Source organism: Capra hircus, chromosome 26 (assembly GCF_001704415.2).
Source record: "Capra hircus breed San Clemente chromosome 26, ASM170441v1, whole genome shotgun sequence".
Taxonomy (NCBI): domain Eukaryota; kingdom Metazoa; phylum Chordata; class Mammalia; order Artiodactyla; family Bovidae; genus Capra; species Capra hircus.
Window position 1 is genome coordinate 46,021,643 of NC_030833.1, and position 24,934 is coordinate 46,046,576.

The 24,934-nt window shown below is 36.5% G+C and overlaps 1 protein-coding gene across 10 annotated transcripts in view; it reads right to left on the reverse strand.

Moving 5' to 3' along the window:
- PCDH15 (protocadherin related 15) overlaps positions 1 to 24,934 on the reverse strand; it is a 910,832-nt gene that overhangs the window by 199,497 nt on the left and 686,401 nt on the right. For all 10 annotated transcript variants that reach the window (XM_018041648.1, XM_018041647.1, XM_005698156.2 and 7 more), the window contains 2 exons: positions 2,959 to 3,099; positions 916 to 1,028 (listed from right to left, as the gene is read on the reverse strand). In XM_018041648.1, coding sequence (XP_017897137.1) covers positions 916 to 1,028; positions 2,959 to 3,099 — 254 coding nt within the window. The remainder of the gene's footprint in view (positions 1 to 915; positions 1,029 to 2,958; positions 3,100 to 24,934) is intronic.

Sequence of the window (24,934 nt, forward strand, 5' to 3'; positions counted from 1 at the left end):
ATCCAATCATGAAACAACCATGAACATATAGTGATTTTAGTGTCATTATTTTTTCAATAAATTCTCTTTCTAATACACACAGTGAACTGAACTGTGTTCCCCTGAAATTCATATTTGACATCCTATCCTTCAGTGGGATGTTATTTGGAGATGGGGTCTTGGGAGGTATCTAGGTTTAGATGAGATCATGAAGCGGGGACACTTATCTTGAGGTTAGTGCCTTTGTAGGAAAAGATACCAGAGACATGCTTTCTTTCACTTTCCTCTATGTCAGGTTACAGCAACAACGCAACAGTCTGCAAGCCAGGAAGAGACCTTTCACCAGAACCCAATCACGCTAAATCCCTAATCTTGAACTTCCAGCCTCCAGAGCTGTGTGAAAATAATATCTGTTGTTTAAGACACAGAATCCTTGAAATTTGTTACGATAGCCTCACCTGACTAAGAATATATATACTGATTCTATAGCTGTAATATATATTATACGTATAAATGTAAACAGACACACATTCTCTCACTCACTGATTGTATAGGTAATATCGTTTCAGATATAACTCAGAATTAAATGATGTAACTAGCAGCCACAAGAAAGTAAATATCTACTTTTTACCACTGAGATAATTAATCAGTTGCAAATTAAACCCCTAAATATAATATTGCAGTTTTCAAAGCTAACTTTAACTATTTTAAAGAATCCATTATTCATCAAACATTTCTAAAACTGACATTTATACTAGATTATCATTTAAGTATATTAACTTTTAAAATAAATATTATGTTAATTTAGAAAATAAACTAAAATTAGGTCTGCTTCACTGATAAATTCACTTTACATCAATTTTGAGAGTTAAAAGAAAAGAAAACAAAACAGAATAAAAACAGTTGTATATTACAAAACCTGAGAGTAATCAATACCTGTATTCCTCTTGTGTAAAGCGTGGGATTTCTCCTGGATGTAAGACAAGAATCTTCACAGTGGCACTGCTGGACATCACAGGCTCACCATCATCAAAAGCAACAATGACCAACTAAAAAAGTAATAAAAACTCAAGTTAAAGATGATTTAAAAGAAGAAGACAAAAGCATAATTTTTCCATGAATGTTTTAAATTATTGAACTGCCTGGTTCCAAAAGGGGGAGCCATAAACATTTTCTCATTGCCTACCAAGTAGAAGAGACATGCTAGGATATGCACAACAGTCCCACCAGGTAGATGTTATTATTTCCATTTGCCTGGTGAGAAAACTCAAAGAATTTCAGTTAATAGCTTTATGATATAATGAAACAGGGCACTCAAAGATGGTGCACTGGGACAACCCTGAGGGATGGTATGGGAAAGGAGTTGGGAGGGGGGTTCAGGATAGGGGAACACATGTACACCCATGGCTGATTCATGTCAATATATGGCAAAAAACACTACAATATTGTAAAGTAATTAGCCTCCAAGTAAAATAAATAAATTTATATTTTTTAAAAAGCGAGCAGTAAAACAGGTATAAGTTACTACATCTCTCAAAACCTCTTCTCTCTTTCACAATTCCACTGGTGCCTACAGTAAAAACATGAAACTTTTATAAGTTTGAACACATTTTAAAAGTATTAAGTTCAGTTGCATCGATAGCAAAAAGCTAATTAGCTTGCTTATAAAAAGAAATTAATTTTTCCAGTGAATCAATTGTCTGCAAAATTATACAGAAGAAATTCTTCACTTTGGAGGATAAAATTGGAAATCTTCATAGTTTAACACACTTTGATATGCACTCTCTTAAAAACAATTAATTATATAAAACCAAGTTCATACTTCAGAATAAAGAATGTTCAAATGATGTGAACTAAATAAAAAGTTTTAGTCTTAAGATTAATATTATCTATTATTACAATAGCTTTTATAATCATCATTTTTTGACTTACTATATTATGTCGAGAACTTAAGTTTATTTTAAGAAATATTAAAGTTCAAAACTATGTATTTTTCTAGAATGTGTATACTTTTGGATGCTGCAGGTGACTAATCTAAACTAAATCAAATTGGATCATCAAACCACAATCAAAGGTCATCCTGAGAGTCACAATTTACCTTCAGGTTAATACTTACAAACAGAACAATTATTTCCAATGGAGATAAAATTATGTGAGACAGTGCTCATTGATATTCACAAGGTTAACTGGTCAAAGTATCACCCCAATGTATGGTCAAAGGCTTTATTCTCAGAGACAAAATTTTTCTAGTAACTACAGAGAATGGAAACAGTCAATGTTTAATATAATAGATTATTTATGATAGTAATGAAGGGCAATATTATTTCAAATTTTCTAAAATTATAATGTATCAAGAAGACATAAACTTGAACCAGCAATTGCCTCTAGGTACTGATTTGAGGAAAAGAAATATCAAGTGGCAAATTATATCTGAACAAGGAGTTTTGCAACAGTAAATATTGTTGTAACAAAAATTGGAAACAGACTAATTATCCAACAACAAGTTATTGGACAAAAAAAAAAGCAATACTATATTAATACAATAGAACATTGTACAACCATTTAAATATCATTAACAGTATTTTTAAATATAAATTTATTTATTTTAATTGGAGGTTAATTACTTTATAATATTGTGTTGGTTTTGCCATACTTAAATTTTAAAAAGTATTATGAATAATACAATCATACAGTCATGCTATTTTAAAAAGTTTTATATGCTTTCATTTGCAGGGAATTTTATCACAAAGATAGAGATAAAATGGTAAATTTTAACCTCAAGATGAGAAATATCAAGCATTTTTTTCTTTTTTACTTAACTGTAGTTTTTAAGTGCCTATGCAGTAAAAATGTACTGTTTTGTAGCTTTAAAATATTAAAAAGGAGAAAAATGGGAAAGTGTAAGGTTATTTGTTAAACCAAACTCTAAAATAAAAGTTAAATATCAAATAGACACTATAAAGAAAACACTGAACTGACCTTAAAAATTGTTGTAGGTTCTTCATTAAGATTAACTCGAGTTATTATTCTTCCAGAATCTTCTTCTACATCAAAAATACTTGCAGGATAAGGAAATTGGACATCATCTACCCTATACCTCACACGGCTTGCAGGTAATCCCTAAAATAAAATTATATGTTATTTCACAAAATGAAAGCAAAATGTAGTGGTAATGCAAAATTGATTTGTAAAATAAATAGCCATTTAGAAATGAAAAATGATATTTTAACTTTTCATATTTTCAGGTTTAAAATGTAGCAGAACTTTTATTTCTTTAGAATAACAATCTGAATCACAGAAGTGTCTTTATTACATGTTATTTAAAAGTATTTATGTAAAAGAATAAATCAAAGTTTTCCTTGGATGTCTTCCCTCCATATTTCTTTAACTATATGAATTTCACGTTCTTCTTTGAACATTTTTTCTCTTTAATATTTTATCATCTGAGATCATTATAAGTTATTTTCCCTATTAGAACTCTGTGATGCTCAGAGAAGATAAAGTGTGAAGGATTAAGGTAAACTGGAGGAGTGGGTATGAAAGTAAAAGAAACATTACTTTCCATCTGTTCTATGCTGTTTACTAGGCAAACTTATTTTCATAAGCCAATTTTTACAACAATCCTTTAGGATAATATTACTACTAATGATGACAGTAATAATAGTAAAATAATGATAGTTAATATGTTGGAAGCTTATTATGTGTGAGAATCATACTAAAATGTTTATATATATAGTCTACGACACATTTTTTAAATGAACTTGAAGCTTATATGGCATTTAAAAATGTCGAAATACCCCAGGCATATATTAAGATGAGTTGGAATAGCAAACAAAAAAATTATTTCTAAAGAAAAGCTAACATTTGATAATTTTGAAAAACAGTCTGTAACTATAACAGTCAAAAATACATTGAATGCCATCAGTTATATTAGAGTTAAGCCTGGCTGTACTTTTAATTATAATGGGATGGTCACTCTACTTTTTTTAAGTGCTTACAGACAGTAAATCTCATCAGTCCTAGAGGTAAGATAAACACCTCGGACTCAGAGCTAATATGTGGTCAAGTTTGATTTCAAACCTTAACAAACACTATGTTATATCACAAAACTCTTTAGAGAAGAACACCTTCTATTCAGCATTATCCTGATGTGGTATAAGGGTGTAACACCACTGTTACCTCATATGCTCACTTGATTAACGAGGCTTTGTGGGATGATGGCTCTGAGAACATTATTCTCGATATTGTTGAGCTTCTTCATGACTATCTTTGAATAGAATGTGTTGCTCATGTTTATTCCTGAGTCATATTGGGGTTACAGGACAAATATGTCAGCCTACAGAACTTGTATAATCCCCTAATTACTAGCTGTAAATCCAATCCTTTCATTCATGCCATCTTGGTTTATCGCTACCTCCTTGAACACTTGATGCAACTCTGTTCACTCTGTTTTTCCTTCTTTCTATCTGGTGACTGCATCTCAGATTCTGCTTGTTCCCACTCTTCTTAGAGTGTCCCAATGCTCTGTGACAGGCAGTTTTATCTTCTCTACCTCTGCTCAAGTCCTGTAGAATTTCTTCTAGTCCATGATTTACCTACCTCCTATTTGTTAATAATCCTAAATTTAAATTTTTAGCACTTTTGTTACTAGAGAAAAATTACAGCAAAAACCATTTCAAAAACAAATTTTCAGTTTCTACTAGCATCAATATCCATTCAGTCTATAGTATTGCAATTCTTAGGACTATCATGACTCAGTTATCAAGAAATGTACAATATGTCAGTTATATTTAGCATTTGTCTAATAACACCAAGATATTAGTGATACATTTGGAATTTATAGTTTAATTGATAAAACAAATCAAAACCAAACAACTTTTAGTGTTACAGAGTGTTATCCTGAAGATGCCTAAAATACTTTGCTATCCAGAATATCTTACAATCTTCCTAGAGGATAGCTACAGAGAAGGTTGTATGTAGAAGAACATATATGTTATATATTAGCCATATCAGTAGCTTTTGAATTCTGATTTGTCACAAATTACTATCACATAAAGAAAATGTGGCCCTAAGATGACATTTTAAGCCCATAAAAGACATTTTCATTGTTTCTTCAATCACCCTGTTATCAAGGCACATTTCATTTCATAAAACATAATACATCTAAATACCTAAAATGATTTAGATGTTCTTTGAATATATTCAAAAGTTTTTTTTTCTCTTTCTTTCATTTTCTCCTTCCCTCTCTGCTCACAACCTTCTTCTCTTCTTCATTCTATTTTCTCTTTCCTTTCCTTTTCCTCTCTGTTTCCTTCCCTCTCTTCCTAATTTTCCTTCTAAAATACATATATTTTTAAATAATAGCCTTTTTTCAATTTGTTAATGTGGTATATCACATAGATTTTTGTGAATACTGAAAACTCCTTGCATCCCTGGTATAAAGCCCACTTGGTCATGATGTATGATCTTTTCAATATACTGTTGAATTCTGTAAAAAGCATACGGTTATCTAAATAGATGCAGAGAAAGCCTTTGACAAAATTTACCATCCATTTATGATAAAAACTTTCCAGAAAGCAGGCATAGAAGGAACATACCTCAACATAATAAAAGCCATATATAATAAACCCACAGCAAACATTATCCTCAATTGTGAAAAATTGAAAGCATTTCCCCTAAAGTCAAGAAGGAGACAAGGGTGCCCACTCTCACCACTACTATTCAACATAGTTTTGGAAGTTTTAGGCACAGCAATTAGAGAAGAAAAAGAAATAAAAAGATTCCAGATTGGAAAAGAAGAAATAAAACTCTCACTGTTTGCAGATGACATGGTCCTCTACATAGAAAACACTAAAGACACCACCAGAAAATTATGAGTTAATCAGGGAATATAGTAAAGTTGCAGGATATAAAATTAACACAGAGAAATCAGTTGCATTCCTATACACTAACAAGAAAAAGGAAAGAAAAATTAAGGAAACAATCACATTCACTGTTGCAATGAAAAGAATAAAATACTTAGGAATAAAGCTACGTAAAGAATCAAAAGACTTATATAGAAAACTATAAAACACTGGTGAAAGAAATCAAAGATGACACTAATAGATGGAGAAATATACCATGTTCATGGATTGGAAGAATCAATAGAGTGAAAATGAGTATACTACCCAAAGCAATCTATAGATACAATGCAATCCCTATCAAACTACCAATGGTATTTTTCACAGAGCTAGAACAAATAATTTCACAATTTGTACGGAAATACAAAAACCTCGAAAAGGCAAAGCAATCTTGAGAAAGAAAAATGGAACTGGAGGAATCAACCTGCCTGACTTCAGGCTCTACTACAAAGCCACAGTCATCAAGACAGTATGGTACTGGCACAAAGACAGAAATATAGATCAATGGAACAAAATAGAAAGCCCAGAGATAAATCCACACACCTATGGACACCTTATCTTTGACAAAGGAGGCAAGAATATACAATGGAGTAAAGACAATCTCTTTAACAAGTGGTGCTGGGAAAACGGGTCAACCACTTGTAAAAGAATGAAACTAGAACACTTTCTAACACCATACACAAAAATAAACTCAAAATGGATTAAAGATCTAAATGTAAAACCAGAAATGACAAAACTCCTAGAGGAAAACATAGGCAAAGCATTCTTTGACATAAATCACTGCAGGATCCTCTACCATCCACCTCCCAGTGTAATGAAAATAATAGCAAAAATAAACAAATGGGACCTAATTAAACTTAAAAGCTTTTGCACAATAAAGGAAACTATAATCAAGGTGAAAAGTCAGCCCTCAGAATGGGAGAAAATAATAGCAAATGAAACACTGACAAACAACTAATCTCAAAAACATACAAGCAGCTCCTGCAGCTCAATTCCAGAAAAATAAATGACCCAATCAAAAAATGGGCCAAAGAACTAAATAGACATTTCTCCAAAGAATACATACAGATTGCTAACAAACACATGAAAAGATGCTTAACTATGACTCATTATCAGTTCAGTTCAGTTCAGTCGTTCAGTCGTGTTTGACTCTGCAACCCCATGAATCACAGCACGCCAGGCCTCCCTGTCCATCACCAACTCCCGGAATTCACTCAGGCTCAGGTCCATAGAGTCAGTAATGCCATCCAGTCATCTCATCCTCTGTCGTCCCCTTCTCCTCCTGCCCCTAATCACTCCCAGCATCAGAGTATTTTCCAATGAGTCAACTCTTCGCATGAGGTGGCCAAAGTACTGGGGTTTCAGCTTTAGCATCATTCCTTCCAAACTAATCCCAGGGCTGATCTCCTTTAGAATGGACTGGTTGGATCTTCTTGCAGTCCAAGGGACTCCCAAGAGTCTTCTCCAACACCACAATTCAAAAGCATCAATTCTTTAGCGGTCAGCCTTCTTCACAGTCCAACTCTCACATCCATACATGACCACAGGTAAAACCTTAGCCTTGAGTAGACAGACCTTTGTTGGCAAAGTAATGTCTCTGCTTTCGAATACGCTATCTAGGTTGGTCATAACTTTTCTTCCAAGGAGTAAGCGTCTTTTAATTTCATGGCTGCAGTCACCATCTGCAGTGATTTTGGACCTCCCCCAAAAATAAAGTCTGACACTGTTTCCACTGTTTCCCCATCTATTTCCCATGAAGTGATGGGACCAGATGCCATGATCTTCGTTTTCTGAATGTTGAGAGAAATGCAAACCAAAACCACAATGAGGTACCATCTAACATTGGTCTGAATTACTGCTATCAAAAATCTACTAACAATAAATGCTGGAGAGGGTCCGGAGAAAAGGGAACCCTCTCACACTCCTTTAAAAACTGGAAAGAGAGCTGCCTTATGACCCAGCAATCCCTCTTCTGGGCATACACACTGAGGAAACCAGAATTGAGAGAGACACATGTACCACAATATTCATCACAGCACTGTTTATAATAGCCAGGACATGGAAGCAACCTAGATGTCTATCCGCAGAATAATGGATAAGAAAGCTGTGGTATATGTACACAATGGAATATTACTTAGCTATTACAAAGAATGCATTTGAATCAGTTCTAATGAGGTGGATGAAACTGGAGCCAAATATACAGAGTGAAGTAAGTCAGAAAAATACCAATACAGTATATTAATGCATATATATGGAATTTAGAAAGATGATAATGATGACCCTATATGTGAGACACTAAAGAGACACAGAGATAAAGAACAGACTTCTGGACTTTGTGGGAGAAGACAAGGGTGAATTGAGAGAATATCATTGAAACCTGTATAGTACCATATGTAAAACAGATCACCAATCCAGGTTCGATGCATGAGACAGGGTGCTCAGGGCCAGTGCATTGGAATGACCCTGATGGATGGGATGGGGAGGGAGGTGGGATGGGATTTCAGGATGGAGGACACATGTACACCCATGGCTGACTCATGTTAATGTATGGCAAAACCCACCACAAACTTGCAAAGTGATTACTCTCCTATTAAAATTAACTAATTAATTTTAAAAAAAATTAGACAAGAAGGGAGATAAGACAAAAGATATTCAATCTACCCTTTTAAGGCTAAGTTTTCAATTCCAGTAATTATTAAAAGGTGTTAGAGAATTTTTTCTATTCAGTGAAGCTTTTCCCTGAACTCATCACAGAAAGGAAGGTCTTGCTGATACAGGCCAGTATTTCCTTTTGTGAATATATAACATGATTATATGGTCTTGGTGTCATATTTTTAAACTACTTATAGAATAAATCTTCACAAGTAGTTTGGTTGCAACAAACTATAATTATGAGCTAGAACTATTTCCACACAAACTTTTTAAGCAAATGAATAGCTCTCTTCTATATTTAAGAATAAAATTGAGATGAAATGTTAAAATTAAAAAAAAGCCTTGCTTTTATAGTTAAATAATTAAATTTTGTAATAGGTCAATGTAATTGGCTTGGGGAACAGCTTCAACTAACTTGTCTAGCATTGCTCCAGGAGTATTTACAACATGAATCCGGTCAAATGCATGTTTTTTAGAAATTAATAAAAATTGAAACTATTATGGCTTTAATCGGGGATTTCCTGGTACCTCAGCTGTTAAAAAAACCTACCTGCAATACAGGAGTCCCTGTTTCGATTGCTGGGTTGGGAAGATCCCCTGGAGGATGGCATGGCAACTTACTCCAGTATTCTTGCCTGGAGAATCCCCATAGACAGAGGAGCCCGGTGGATTACAGTTGATGGAGTCACAAAGAATCAGATGTGACTGACTAAGCACAGCACATGGCATTAGTCTTAATAATGTGCAATTCAGAATTACAGAACAACTAAAAAGAGATCATTATACACTTTATCACTAAAACTTTATCACCTGGTTCAGTTCAATTCAGTCACTCAGTCGTATCCAATAATTTACGACCCCATGGGCTGCAGCACTTCCAGGCTTCCCTGTCCATCACCAACTCTTGGAGCTTGCTCAAACTCAAGTCCATTGAGTCGGTGATGCCATCCAACTATCTCATCCTCTGTTGTCCCCTTCTCCTTCTGCCTTCAATCTTTCTCACCATCAGGATCTTTTCCAATAAGTCAGTTCTTCACAACAGGTGGTCAAAATACTGAAACTTCAGCATTGTCCTTTCAGTGAGTATTCAGGACTGATTTCCTCTAGGATTGACTGGTTTGATCTCCTTGCAGTCCAAGGGACTCTCAAGAGTCTTCACCAACACCACAGTTCAAAAGCATCACTTCTTTGGCACTTGTTTTTTAATGGTCCAACTGTCACATCCAAACGTAACTACTGGAAAAACCATAGCTCTGACTATATGGAACTTCTTGGCAAAATAATGTCTCTGATTTTTAATATTTATCATTACAATTATTAAATATTATTTAATACCTGATCATATTAAAATTTAATACATATCACAATATTATGTGGTACAAAATTCACTAATTACATTTTTAAAAATAGTCCATTGAGCTTAGGAGTTACATATTTTTATAACTATGAGATAATGAGATATAAATATTCAAATTACCATTTATGTAATAAAAATTTACCAAATATTTGTTCCTTTATCTTAAATTGCACTAGAAATAGAGTGATCTTTCTTTACTCTTACACATTTTCAATAAGTTGATAATTCTTTCTGAATACATTAGTTAATCATATTTATTATTTTTAAAGTAAATGAATCTATTAAAACATACTTGAATTGAAATAAATATACTTTATCATTGTTTTCTATTTTGATTTATGGTAACATAGTATATAAATTATACTTTATCTTTACATATATATATTTATAACTGTAAGAGATATTTTTGGACCATCAATATTGAAGAAAGAGTTATCTTTTCACAAAAGAAACTTTAACTTTAAAATTTTTAATGCTATGCTTTTCACCTGTTTAGGAAATGTATCCAAATTGTGGGTTCAAGAGTATAAGATGAATTATCTTATTGTTTTAGGTCACCATCAAGGGAAAAAAAAAAATCTTAGATAGTCACTTGAAAGTGAAAGTCGCTCAGTCGTGTCTGACTCTTTGCTACCCCGTGGGCTATACAGCCCATGGAATTCTCCAGGCCAGAATACTGGAATGGGTAGCCTTTCCCTTCTCCAGGGGATCTTCCCAACCCAGATATCAAACCCAAGTCTCCCACATTGTGAGCAGATTCTTTACCAGCTGAGCCACAAGGAAAGCCCAAGAATATTGGAGTGGGTAGCGTATCCCTTCTCCAGTGGATCTTCCCGACCCAGGAATAGAAACCGGGTCTCCTGCATTGCAGGCGGGTGTTTTTTTTTTGTTTTTTGTTTTTTTTTTTTTACCAACTGAGCTATGAGGGAAGGCCTCATAAGATATTCACTTAGTGGAATCTATTTAATTGTATTCATTAATTCAATAGCTATATTTTTATGTATCATCCTTAGAGTATAGATAGTTTAATCTCGTGCAGTGAAATATATTTTGCTGTTTCGAGATGTGTTTTGTCTTTTACCAAGAGACTATAAAATGGACTTTGAAAGTGTTAGTCTTTCTGTCATGTCCAACTCTTTGCAACACCATGGACTGTAACTCACAAGGCTCTTCTATCCATGGAATTCTCCAAGCAAGCATACTGGAGTGGGTAGTCATTCCTTTCTCCTGGGGATCTTCCCAACTCTGGGATCGAACTCAGATCCTCCCCCATTGAAACCAGAATTTTTTACCACCTGAGCCACTAGGGAAACTCTAAGAATACTAGAGTGGGCAGCCATTTGATTCTCTAGGGAATCTTCCCAATCCAGGGATTGAACCCAGGTCTCTCACACTGTGGGCAAATTCTTTACCATCTGAGTCACTAAGATACAACACAATCTATGAAACATTAGTACATAATCTCATAATATATGTAATAGTACATAGAAAATGAGACTATTTAAGCAATTTTGGAATTTTTCCCTATTTATCCAGCCATTTTGAAAAGATATTAAAAAGGCAAGAAATTCAGACAGAACTAACCAAGACATAAACATTAATTTAACAGTAAAGTGATGAGATTGTTAAGATTCTCAGCAGGCAGTGGTAACAAAGATACAGTTTCCTATCGTTATGCCTGTTGGAGTACTCTGAAGTGTAAATACAGTGAGTTTCTTTAAAAAATAACGGAAACTGAGGACATGTAAGAAACATAGGAGAACACCTTCTTTTAAACCTTTTCATTTAGCTTGGCAGCTATTTCTATAAATCCAGCAGACCTCATTATCTGAGCAAGGATTACTTCAGATAACCATAATTTTAAAAGACTAATAAGGTGCCTCTTGAGAAACCTGTATGCAGGTAGGGAAGCAACAGTTAGAACTGGACATAGAACAACAGACTGGTTCCAAATAGGAAAAGGAGTATGTCAAGGCTGTATATTGTCACCCTGCTTATTTAACTTATATGCAGAGTACATCATGAGGAATGCTGGGCTGGATGAAACACAAGCTGGAATCAAGATTGCCAGGAGAAATATCAATAACCTCAGATATGCAGATGACACCACCATTATGGTAGAAAGTGAAGAGGAAATAAAAAGCCTCTTCATGAAACTGAAAGAGGAGAGTGAAAAAGTTGGCTTAAAGCTCAACATTCAGAAAACGAAGATCATGGCATCTGGTCACATCACTTCATGGGAAATCGATGGAGAAACAGTGGAAATAGTGTCAGATTTTATATTTTGGGCTTCAACGTCACTGCAGATGTTGATTGCAGCCATGAAATTAAAAGATGCTTACTCCTTGGAAGAAAAGTTATGACCAACCTAGATACCATATTAAAAAGCAGAGATATTACTTTGCCAACAAATATTTGTCTAGTCAAGGCTATGGTTTTTCCAGTGGTCATGTACGGATGTGAGAGTTGGACTGTGAAGAAATCTGAGCACGGAAGAATTAATGCTTTTGAACTGCGGTGTTGGAGAAGACTCTTGAGAGTCCCTTGGACTGTAAGGAGGTCCATCCAGTCCATTCTAAAGGAGATCAGTCCTGGGTATTCATTGGAAGGACTGATGCCAAAGCTGAAACTCCAATACTTTGGCCACCTCATGAGAAGAGTTGACTCATTGGAAATGACCCTGATGCTGGAAGGGATTAGGGGCAGGAGAAGAAGGGAATGATAGAGGATGAGATGGCTGGATGGCATCATCGACTCGTTGGACATGAGTTTGAGTGAACTCTGGGAGTTGGTGATGGACAGGGAGGCCTGGTGTGCTGTGATTCATGGGGTCATAAAGAGTCGGACAAGACTGAGCAACTGAGCAGAACTGAACTGATCTCTCTAAACGTGAGTTTCATGCATTTGAAAATTCAATAGAAGCATCAAAGGATATTTTGGTGAATGGAAGTTGGGATTAAGAAGGATTTCTCTGCTAGCACATCATTCAGTTCAGTTCAGAAGCAGGTCAGGTGGTCTGGTATTCCCATCTTTAGAGAGATACATTTCCATAAATAAAACGTTCAAAATAAGGATCATGATATGACTGAGAACTTAATCATTCAAATGCTGAAAACCTTAGCTTGGTGTCAGGTAGATGACTGAAATCAATTGCAGTTTAGAACAAATCCCAGAGGACTTTTTATTTGCCCATAGATATAAAAACATTTAACACAATAAAGGCCAGAAATGGCAAAGACCTAACAGAAGCAGGAGAGATTAAGAAGAAGTGGCAATAATACACAGAAGAATTATACAAAAGGATCTTAATAACCTGTATAAACACGAAAGTGTGGTCATTCACCTAGAGCTAGGTATTCTGGAGAGGGAAGTCAAGTGTGGCTTAGGAAGAATTACTATGAACAAAGTTAGAGGAGGTGATAGAATTCCAGCTGAGTTATTTCAAATCCTAAAAGATGATTCTATTAAAATATTGCATATGCCACTAAATTTGGGAAACTCAGCAGTGGCCACATGACTGGAAAAGATTGAGTGTTCATTCCAATTCCAAAGAAAGGAAATGCCAAAGAATGCTCAAACTATTGCATGATTGCACTCATTTCACATGCTAGCAAGGTAATGCTCAGAATCCATCAAGCTAAACCTTAGCAGTACATGAATCAAGAAATTCCAGATGTACAAGCTGGATTTAGAAAAGGCAGAGGAACCAGAGATAAAATTTCAGATATCTGTTGTATCGTAGAGAAAGCAAGGGAATTCCAGAAAAACAAACAAACAAACAAAAACAACAGCTATTTCTGCCTCTTTGACTATGCTGAAGCCTTTGACTGTGTGGATCATAGCAAACTGTGGAAAATTCTTAAAGAGATGGAAATACCAGACCATCTTACCTGTCTCCTGAGAAACCTGTATGCAGGTCAAGAAGCAACAGTTAGAACCACACATGCAAAAATGGACTGGTTTAAAATTGGGAAACAAGTACATCAAGACTGCATACTGTCACCCTTATTATTTAACTTCTATTCAGACTACATCATGCAAAATGCCATGCTGGATGACTCACAAGCAGGAATCAAGACTAAAATATCAACAGATGATACCACTCTAATGACAGAAATTGAAGAGGAACTGAAGAGCCTCTTATGATGGTGAAAGAAGACAGTGAAAAAGCTGGCTTAAAATCAGCATTCAAAAAACCAAGGTCTTGGCATCTGGCCCATCACTTCATTGTAAATAGATGGAGAGAAAGTGGAAACAATGGCAGATTTTATTTTCTTGGGCTCCAGAATCACTGTGGATGGTTGATTACAGTCATGAAATTAGCATACACTTGCTCCTTGGAAGAAAATCTATGAAAAACCTAGCAGGGTATTAAAAATCAGAGCTATCACTTTGCGAACAAATGTCCATATAGTCAAAACTATATTTTTTCTAGGTATTTTGTATGGATGCGAGAGTTGGACCATAAAGAAGGCTGAGCACCAAAGAACTGATGCTTTCAAGTTGTGGTGCAGGCAAAGACTCTTGAGAGTCTCTTGGACAGCGAGGAGATCAAACCTGTCAATCCTAAAGAAAATCAACTCTGAATATTCATTGGAAGAACTGATGCTAAAGCTGAAGCTCCAATTCTTTGACCTAATGCAAAGAGCCAATTCATTGGAAAAGACTCTGATGCTGGGAAAGATTGAGATCAGGAGGAGCGGGTGACAGAGGATGAGATGGTTGGATGACATCACCAACTCAGTGGACATTAATTTGAGCATACTCTGGGAGATAGTGATGGAGAGGGAAGCCTGATATGCTACAGTCCATGGGGTCACAAAAAGTCGGAGATGATTTAGTTACTGAACCAAGAACTTCCAGATATACAAGCTGGATTTAGACAAGAGAGAGGAACTAGAGCTTAAATTGCCACCGTACATTCAGTTCCGTTCAGTTCAGTTGCTCAGTCGTGTCCGACTATTTGCGACCACATGAATCGCAGCACACCAGGCCTCCCTGTCCATCACCAACTTCTGGAGTTCACTCAGACTTGCGTCCATCGTGTCAGTGATGTCATCCAGCCATCTCATCCTCTATCATTCCCTTCTTCTCCTGCCCCTAATCCAGCATCAGGGTCATTTCCAATGAGTCAACTCTTTGCATGAGGTGGCCAAAGTACTGGAGCTTCAGCTTTAGCATCATTCCTTCCAAAGAAATCCCAAGGTTGATCTCCTTCAGAATGGACTGGTTGGATCTCCTTGCAGTCCAAGGGACTCTCAAGAGTCTTCTCCAACACCACAGTTCAAAAGCATCAATTCTTCGGTGCTCAGCCTTCTTCACAGTCCAACTCTCACATCCATACATGACTACTGGAAAAACCATAGCCTTGATCATAGAAAAAAAGCAAGAAAATTCCAGAAAAACATCAACCTTACTTCTCAGCCTCTGTCCTATTCTATGTTACTTCCTTTAATTATATCTAATATAGTCTGTTGTTATGTCAATTCTTTAAAATAAAGACACAATCCTCTGGATTTTTCTAATAAATTAATCCTCATGTGATCTATATTAATACACCAGCTACACTAAACAATGTGCTAAATCAGAGTTACACACTCAAACTAATGTTGAACAAGATTGAAATTTCTGAGTATACTATGGGTAATTGCAAGAATCATAGCTACATGGGTAATTTTCTATGTGGTTTAGAGGACCTCTAAGAATTTACTTGCCTCGGCATGTGGCTAAATTGTCAGCAATTTTTTAGTTTAAAACCCACCAGTATGTGTTCATAGATACTTATCCATAACTACTCACATCCATCTCTCATGATCATAGACCAATAATGAGAGAGACAGACAGGCTTTTGTATTTACAGGACTTATGATCAGTAAGATGGGGGAGACAAAAGGTATGTAGATAGATATAATGTATCTACTAACATTTCTGATAAGAGCTACAAAAGAGAAATATAAGCATTACCAACTGAACGTTCTAGAACTGGAGCACAGACCTTTAGATTTATAGTCATGTGGATTTTATACTTCACTGTGTAGGTTCCTGATGTGCCTTAAAATATATTTTGATTTATAAACTGGCAGTGATTGTGTTATATGTGGAATCCAATCTGTCATGTAATTGAGTATTAAAATGACAAACTAAAGTTTATGTGTCAAGATTTTGGACATTTTATCTTAAACTCCAAAAGATAAAAGTAGGAATGTCTTGTTCTGAAGTGATCTAAATTAATGATGCCTATTTAAGCAAAATACCTTGCTAATTTGGGATAAGAAACTTCTTAAAATATGTACACATTTTTTGAGGGGATTGTAAAGACCCTATTAGCATGATGTTTTATGACAATTTTATGCTCAAATTTTACAGTGTCATTAGTGACACCATAATTACTTCATGAGTCCAGATACTGACATCTAAAAGTTTACACATGATGAGTATATAAGCATTGTACCAAGTCAGAGACAAAGTTAGGCATATCTGCCATCACCTTGAAAGCAAGGATGAGGAGGAAGAAAGATAAACTAACATCTATGTGCCTAGCATTGGCTAAGTATTTTCATTCTTCATTAAATCTGGGTACAAATCAAGTGAAATGGTTTTATTACTCTTATATGAAAATAAGGTTTAAAGAAGAAGTTTCAGTATAATGTAATTTTTCCTAGTTACACAGAGATGCCACCTCTAGCGACAGTATTCGATAGCTTCGAGGGAACTCTATGGATGTCTGCCACCCCTAACTGTCCTCAGGAAGGACTTGATTTATGACATCTATGAATGAATGAATGAATGGATTTGTTTGCTCATGTATTAGGTTTCTTTCCAAATATGATTTGAGATATTATATGACTTATTTAAATGTTGTATGACTTTCTAAATATGAAAGGTATGATTTCAACTTTGTAATGCTATTTTATCTGGTAAATTTGACACGTGTAAAAGTCAATAAATATTAATATGGGACTATACTACTGAAATAGTCCTTTTATTCAGTACATACATAGTTATATCGGAGAAGGCGATGGCACCCCACTCCAACACTCTTGCCTGGAAAATCCCATGGATGGAGGAGCCCGGTAGGCTGCAGCCCATGCGGTTGCTAAGAGTTGAGCATGACCGAGCGACTTCACTTTCACTTTTCACTTTCATGCATTGGAGAAGGAAATGGCAACCCACTCCAGAATTCTTGCCTGGAGAACCCCAGGGAAGGCAGAGCCTGGAAAGCTGCCGTCTATGGGGTTGCACAGAGTCAGACACGACTAAAACGACTTAGCAGCAGCAGCAGCAGTATACTACAGAAATAGTCACTTTATTCAGTACATACATAGTTATATGGTGCCACAGTGATATTCTGATGTGGCAAATTTTCTAGATGATGAGAATATGACAGACAAAAATCCTGCTGTGATCATGCTTATATTATAATTTTTAAATTAAAAAGTAATGTATGTATACAGATTGACAAAATTAATATATAAAATAAATATAAATTTATGTAAATTAAACCTTAAGATCTAAATTATTTTTATCACTCAATACATTTTTATATTTTTATTTTTATTCTTTCAGTGAGTGCTAAACATAATGTCTTGACTTTATGATGGTAAGAAGGTAATTAATTATTACAGAAGGTAATTGCAGATCTGTACAAAAAATGTTCTAAACTTGAAAACATAAAGAATTTTAATGAGACTATAATGGACCAAACTAATTAAGTCCTTAATATCAGGGGATATCTTGAATTAGTCATTTTTCTTAAATATATAATTATCAAGCAATTACTTACTCAGATCCACATAATTTTCTCATAATAATGGCAATCACATTATGTCAGGGAATACTAAACCTGTTACTATCATTACACACAAATATTAAGTAATTTGTTTTCAAGTACATAAAGATTTTCCTCCCTGATGTGATTTCCAAAATTCTTTTTGCCAGTGTCTTTGAAAGCAACTAATCTGATTTATTTTGTTAAGAGTTCAATTCACAAAATCTCCCAAGTATGATTTACCATAAGGAATTATTGTAAAATGATTTATATTGGTTTTTCAGCCATAAAATGTTAAGCTTTTGTTGTTGTTGTTGTTAAGTGAATCTTAACTGCCTGCTAATGTAGTTAGATCTTTAAAAGAGACCAACAAAAACTACAGGTCAAACTCTCCATGTAATCACTGAAAAGATCATGTCCTTTTCTTTTTCCCTCTCCCCTTCCCTGATTTTTAACACCTGGAGTGATTACTATGTTTTGACAACATAGTGAGTCAACAATCTTTTAGGCAAATTCCTTATGCCAGATGTCACTGATTTAATGTAAATGTCTATGCATAATTCAGTTCTTGTGGATATGGTATTTAACAGAGCCATTAAAGATCCCAAGAAATGTTTGCTACCAGATTATTTACCACTAACTCTTTAAGGAAACATGTTTTTCAAAGGTAAACAGAATTAAATCCCTAAAGACATCAAATAACAAATAATAACAAAAATCTTTGTAAAATTTCTTTATATAGGTAAGTCTTTATAATTTTTTAAAAATAGTGGGCACACATTTAACCTTCCTTGTAAAAATCAACTCACAAAACCAAAGGAACATAAAAACTGGGGTAAACTCAAGATAGAGTTAGTAATTTGTGGTCCTGTTTCCTCTACTTTGAAACTGTCTCATTTTTCTAATCATGATGCAAGAAATCTTGGAACTGTTTTCATGCCTTCAGACACCATAGGATCTGACTCAGATTTACCTCTCCACCTTCCTGACAAAATTGCTCTTTTAGTTTTTGAAACCTATTTTTTGTTTTTCTGCTTTAGGGCATAAATTTTCTTTCATGCTTCTTTGCTTTAGAAACACTTCATTATCTTTCAGACCTCAAGTCTGAACCATTTCTTCCAGAACTTTCCTTGATGATTTAGGTTTTATAGCACCCTAAAGATTTATTTCTTAGAACTTTTTTCAGTTTGTCATTTCTATTTACTTGATTGATTTTTGATTAATTGCTGTCTCTTTAAGTTTGAAATTCTAAGGCTAAACAACGTTACAATTTTAATCCTTAATATCTAATGTGACAGCCTTAAATAATATTGGATATACACACATATTGAAGAATATGACTTTTGTTTGGACTACAGGGATAAAGATTTAAGTTTGACATAATGCATAGTTTATGGAACATTTTTATCAATGGCTCTGCTAGTAATATTTACATCTCATTTCTTTATCTCATTTCATATTCACATTTATATTTTACCTCCTTTTTCTGTCAAAATCAACCAGTGTAAGTGTCTTAGCTAGACTGCTGTGGTATCATTGCTCAGTAATATGCACTATTTTCTGCTCCACTGACTTTAGGCTTGGCATGTGACTTGCATTGGTCAGTGGAATGTGAGCTACTGTGATACATAACAAGAAGCTTTACATGTGACCAGGAGCTTTGGTAAGTTCTCTTGTGGTCCTGTCCCTCACTGTGTGAAGAGCAGACATGCTTAGTCATGGATCCCTGAAGAAGGAGGTATGTCATGTTGAATTGACATGAGTCCAGCACAATCATCAGCCTAAAGTCAAGGCCAGACAGCCAATCCCTAAGTGTATCAAAACCCATGAATAAAATCCTAATTTTTAATGGTGAACTAGTGATATTTTAGTATTGTTAACTGTGTATATTTTGATAGGAAAACCTAACTGATGCTACTGTGTGCATTTTTGTCTTCTTCTTTTTTTTTTTTTTTAAAACTGTATCACCGGCAGTGCAGGAGACACAGGAGATGAAGTTTTGATTCCTAGGTTGTAAAGATCATCTGTTAGAGGAGGGAAGGGCAACTCACTCCAATATTCTTCAATATTCCTGCCTCAAAAATCCCATGAACGGAGGAGCTTGGTGGGCTACAGTCCATGGGGTTGCAAAGAGTAGGCCATGACTAATAGTATCAGCATCAGCACTATTTTCTTTGAGTATTAGGCTTTTACATTCCAATCTTGTTATATGTTCATAAAATCCTGCCATGCTAGAAGTTCACAGGATAATTCCCACTGTTATGTACAAATCTAAAAACAATTGAAATCAGAATCTTGAAAAGATATTTCCACTATCATGTTCATTGCAGCATTATTCTCCATACCCAAGAAAAGAAAATAACTTAACTGTCCATCAGTGGATGAGTGGATAAAGAAAAAGTGGCACACACATTAATGGAACATGAGTCAGCCTTAAAAAAGAATAAAGCTCTGCAATTTGTGACAACATGGGTGAACCCTCACAATATTCCTCTAAGATAAATAAACCAGTCACAGAATGATCAATACTCCATGATTCCACATAGATGAGATATTCAAAATAGTTAAGCTGGGAAAAGCAAAAAACAGCATTATGGTTACTTGGGGGAAGGGAGGCGTGAAGAGTTGCTGTTCAAAGTTACTGTTCAAAGTCTCAGCTACATTATTTTTTTCTCATTTTATAAATGTGAAAACTAGGAGACAGAGTGACTAAGCAAATTGTTCAGGGCCATAAGAACAGCTTCAGAAGTTGAAACCAACCGGAGGGTACTTCCTGCAGAATCCTTAATATGGAAGCCATGTAAATCTTTCTTGGACTATGTAGATAAGTTTTCATATTGAAAATAGCTATCATATATCAGAAGCAATCAATACAGAGAAAGGAATATCTAAATATATACTAATAAAACATTTAAGCTCTGGAATCGAGTCTCATAAACAGAAACAAAAATCCTTTAAAATATTTAAAAATTTAATATAGCCACACACTGCTAAAATGTTAGAAACCAGAAAATATTAGAAAAGACTACGTATGTTTTTTGTTGCTTCTCAGTCACTCAGTTGTGTCCAACTCTTTGTGACCCCATGGACTGCAGCATGCCAGGCTTCCTGGTCCTTCCACGATTCCCAGAGCTTGCGTAATCTCATGTCCATTGAGTTGGTGATGCAATCTAACCATCTTGTCCTCTGTCATCCCCTTCTTCTCCTGCTTTCAATCTTTCCCAGCATCAGGGTCTTTTCCAAAGAGTCAGTTCTTTGCACCATGTGGCCAAAGCATTGGAGCTTTGGCTTCAGCATCAGTCCTTCCAATGAATATTCAGGGTTGATTTCCTTTATGATTGACAGGTTTGATCTCCTTGCAGTTCAAGGGACTCTCAAGAGTATTCTCCAACACTACAGTTGTAAAGCATTGATTTTTTGATGTGAAGACTTCTTTATGGTCCAACTCTCACATCTATGGGGTCACAGAGTTGGACATGGCTGAGTGACTTTCACTCACTCCCTCACTCATATCCATACATGACTACAGAAAAAAAAAACATAACTTTGACTATACAGAACTTTGTTGGCAAAGTAATGACTCTTCTTTTTAATATGCTTCCTAGGTTTATCATAGCGTTTCTTCTAAGGAGCTAGTGTCTTTTAATTTTGAGCCCCAAATTCTAATAATTTGTTAAGTTGTATGTTCTTTGAGGCACTAAGCACAGGCGGCTGCGACCGGTGCACTAAGCATGGCCAAGAGGAGCTACCCCACGTCCAAGGTCAGGGGCAGAGGCCGGGAGGACCCCATGCCCAAAGGGCAGTGGCCAAGAGGAATTACCCAATATCCAAGGTGAGGGGTAGTGGCCAAGAGTGCCTGGCTGCGACGGCTTAGGAATGGCAGAGAGCAAATACCCAAGTCCGAGGTCAGGGGCGGCGGCCGACAGGAGCCACCCCATGCCCGAGGCCAGGGGCAGGCGCCAGGAGGAGCCACCCTGCGCCCAAAGCAAGGGGCGGTGGCCAGAAGGAACAACCCCAGGTCCAAGGAGCCGTGGCTGAGTGGGTGCAAGAGGGCCTAGAGGAGCTATCCCATGTTGAAGGTCAGGGAGGGCGGTGGTGAGGAGATACCCCTCGTCCAAGGTAAGGAGCAATGGCTGTGCTTTGCTGGAGCAGCCGTGAAGAGATACACAACGCCCAAGGTAAGAGAAACCCAAGTAAGATGGTAAGTGTTGCAAGATGGCATCAGAGGGCAGACACACTGAAACCATACTCACAGAAAACTCGTCAGTCTAATCACACTATAACCACAGCCTTGTCTAACTCAATGAAACTAAGCCATGCCCACGGGGCAACCCAAGACGGGCGGGTCATGGTGGAGAGGTCTGACAGAATGTGGTCCACTGGAGAAGGGAATGGTAAACCACTCTAGTATTCTTGCCTTGAGAACCCCATGAACAGTATGAAAAGGCAAACTGATAGGATACTGACAGAGGAACACCCCAGGTGAGTAGGTGCCCAACACGCTACTGGAATTAGTGGAGAAATAACTCCAGAAAGAATGAAGGGATGGAGCCAAAGCAAAAACAATACCCAGCTGTGGATGTGACTGGTGATAGAAGCAAGGTCCGATGCTGTAAAGAGCAATATTGCATAGGAACCTGGAAGGTCAGGTCCATGAATCAAGGCAAATTGAAAGTAGTCAAACAAGAGATGGCAAGAGTGAACGTCGACATTCTAGGAATCAGCGAACTAAAATGGACTGGAATGGGTGAATTTAACTCTGATGACCATTATATCTACTACTGAGGGCAGGAATCCCTTAGAAGTAATGGAGTATCCATCATGGTCAACAAAAGAGTCTGAAATGCAGTACTTGGATGCACTCTCAAAAATGACAAAATGATCTCTGTTCATTTCCAAGGCAAACCATTCAATATCACAGTAATTCAAGTCTATGGCCCAAACAGTAACACTGAAGAAGCTGAAGTTGAATGATTTTATGAAGACCTACAAGACCTTTTGGAACTAACACCCAAAAAAAGATTTCCTTTTCATTATATGGGACTGGAATGCAAAAGTAGGAAGTCAAGAAACACCTGGTGTAACAGGCAAATTTGGCCTTGGAACACAGAATGAAGCAGGGCAAAGGCTAATAGAGTTTTGCCAAGAAAATGCACTGGTCATAGCAAACACCCTCTTCCAACAACACAAGAGAAGACTACACATGGACATCACCAGATAGTCAACACCGAAACCGGATTGATTCTATTCTTTGGAGCCAAAGATGGAAAAGCTCTATACTGTCAACAAAAACAAGACCAGAAGCAGACTGTGGCTCAGATCATGAACCCCTTATTACCAAATTTAGACTCAAATTGAAGAAAGTAGGGAAAACCGCTAGACCATTCAGGTATGACCTAAATCAAATCCCTTATTATTATATAGTGGAAGTGAGAGAGAGATTTAAGGGGCTGTCTCGGATAGATAGAGTGCCTGATGAACTATGGAATGAGGTTTCTGACATTGTACAGGAGCCAGGGATGAAGACCATCCCCATGGAAAAGAAAGGCAAAAAAGCAAAATGGGTGTCTGGGAAGGCTTTACAAATAGCTGTGAAAAGAAGAGAGGTGAAAAGCAAAGGAGGAAAGGAAATATATAAGCATCTGAATGCAGACTTCCAAAGAATAGCAAGACGGGATAAAAAAGCCTTCTTCAGCAATTAATGCAAAGAAATAGAGGAAAACAACAGAATGGGAAAGACTAGAGATCTCTTCAAGAAAATTAGAGATACCAAGGGAATATTTCATGCAAAGATGGGCTTGATAAAGGACAGAAATGGTATGAACCTAACAGAAGCAGAAGATGTTAAGAAGAGGTGGCAAGAATACACAGAAGAACTGTACAAAAAACATCTTCATGACCCAGATAATCACGATGGTGTGATCACTCATCTAGAGCCAGACATCCTGGAATGTGAACTCAAGTGGGCCTTAGAAAGCATCACTATGAACAAAGCTATTGGAGGTGATGGAATTCCAGTTGAGCTGTTTCAAATCCTGAAAGATGATGCTGTGAAAGTGCTACATTCAATATGGCAGCAAATTTGGAAAACTCAGCAGTGGCCACAGGACTGGAAAAGGTCCGTTTTCATTCCAATCCCACAGAAAGGCATTGCCAAAGAATGCTCAAACTACTGCACAATTGCACTCATCTCACATGCTAGTAAAGTAATGCTCAAAATTCTCCAAGCCAGGCTTCAGTAATACCTGAACTGTGAACTTCCAGATGTTCAAGCTGGTTTTAGAAAAGGCAGATGAACCAGAGATCAAATTGCCAACATCCACTGGATCATGGAAAAAGCTAGAGAGTTCTTTAAAAACATCTATTTCTGCTTTATTGACTATGCCAAAGTCTTTGACTATGTGGATCACAATAAACTGTGGAAAATTCTGAAAGAGATGGGCATACCAGACCACTTGACCTGCCTCTTGAGAAATCTGTATGTAGGTCAAGAAGCAACAGTTCGAACTGGACATGGAACAAGAGACTGGTTCCAAATAGGAAAAGGAGTACATCAAGGCTGTATATTGTCACCCTGCTTATTTAACTTATATGCAGAGTGCATCATGAGAAACGCTGGACTGGAAGAAACACAAGCTGGAATCAAGATTGCTGGGAGAAATATCAATAACCTCAGATATGCAGATGACACCACCCTTGTGGCAGAAAGTGAAGAGGAGCTAAAAAGCCTCTTGATGAAAGTGAAAGAGGAGAGTGAAAAAGTTGGCTTAAAGCTCAACATTCTTAAAACGAAGATCATGGCATCCGGTCCCATCACTTCATGGGAAATAGATGGGGAAACAGTGGAAACAGTGTCAGACTTTTCTTTTTTGGGCTCCAAAATCAGTGCAGATGGTAACTGCAGCCATGAAATTAAAATACACTTACTCCTTGGAAGAAAAGTTATGACCAACCTAGATAGCATATTCAAAAGCAGAGACATTACTTTGCTGACTAAGGTCCGTCCAGTCAAGGCTATGGTTTTCCCAGTGGTCATGTTTGGATGTGAGAGTTGGACTGTGAAGAAGGCTGAGCACCGAAGAATTGATGGTTTTGAACCATGATGTTGGAGAAGACTCTTGAGAGTCCCTTGGACTGCAAGGAGATCCAACCTGTACATTCTGAAGGAGATCAGCCCTGGGATTTCTTTGGAAGGAATGATGCTAAGTCTGAAACTCCAGTACTTTAGCCATCTCATGAGAAGAGTTGACTCATTGGAAAAGACTCTGATGCTGGGAG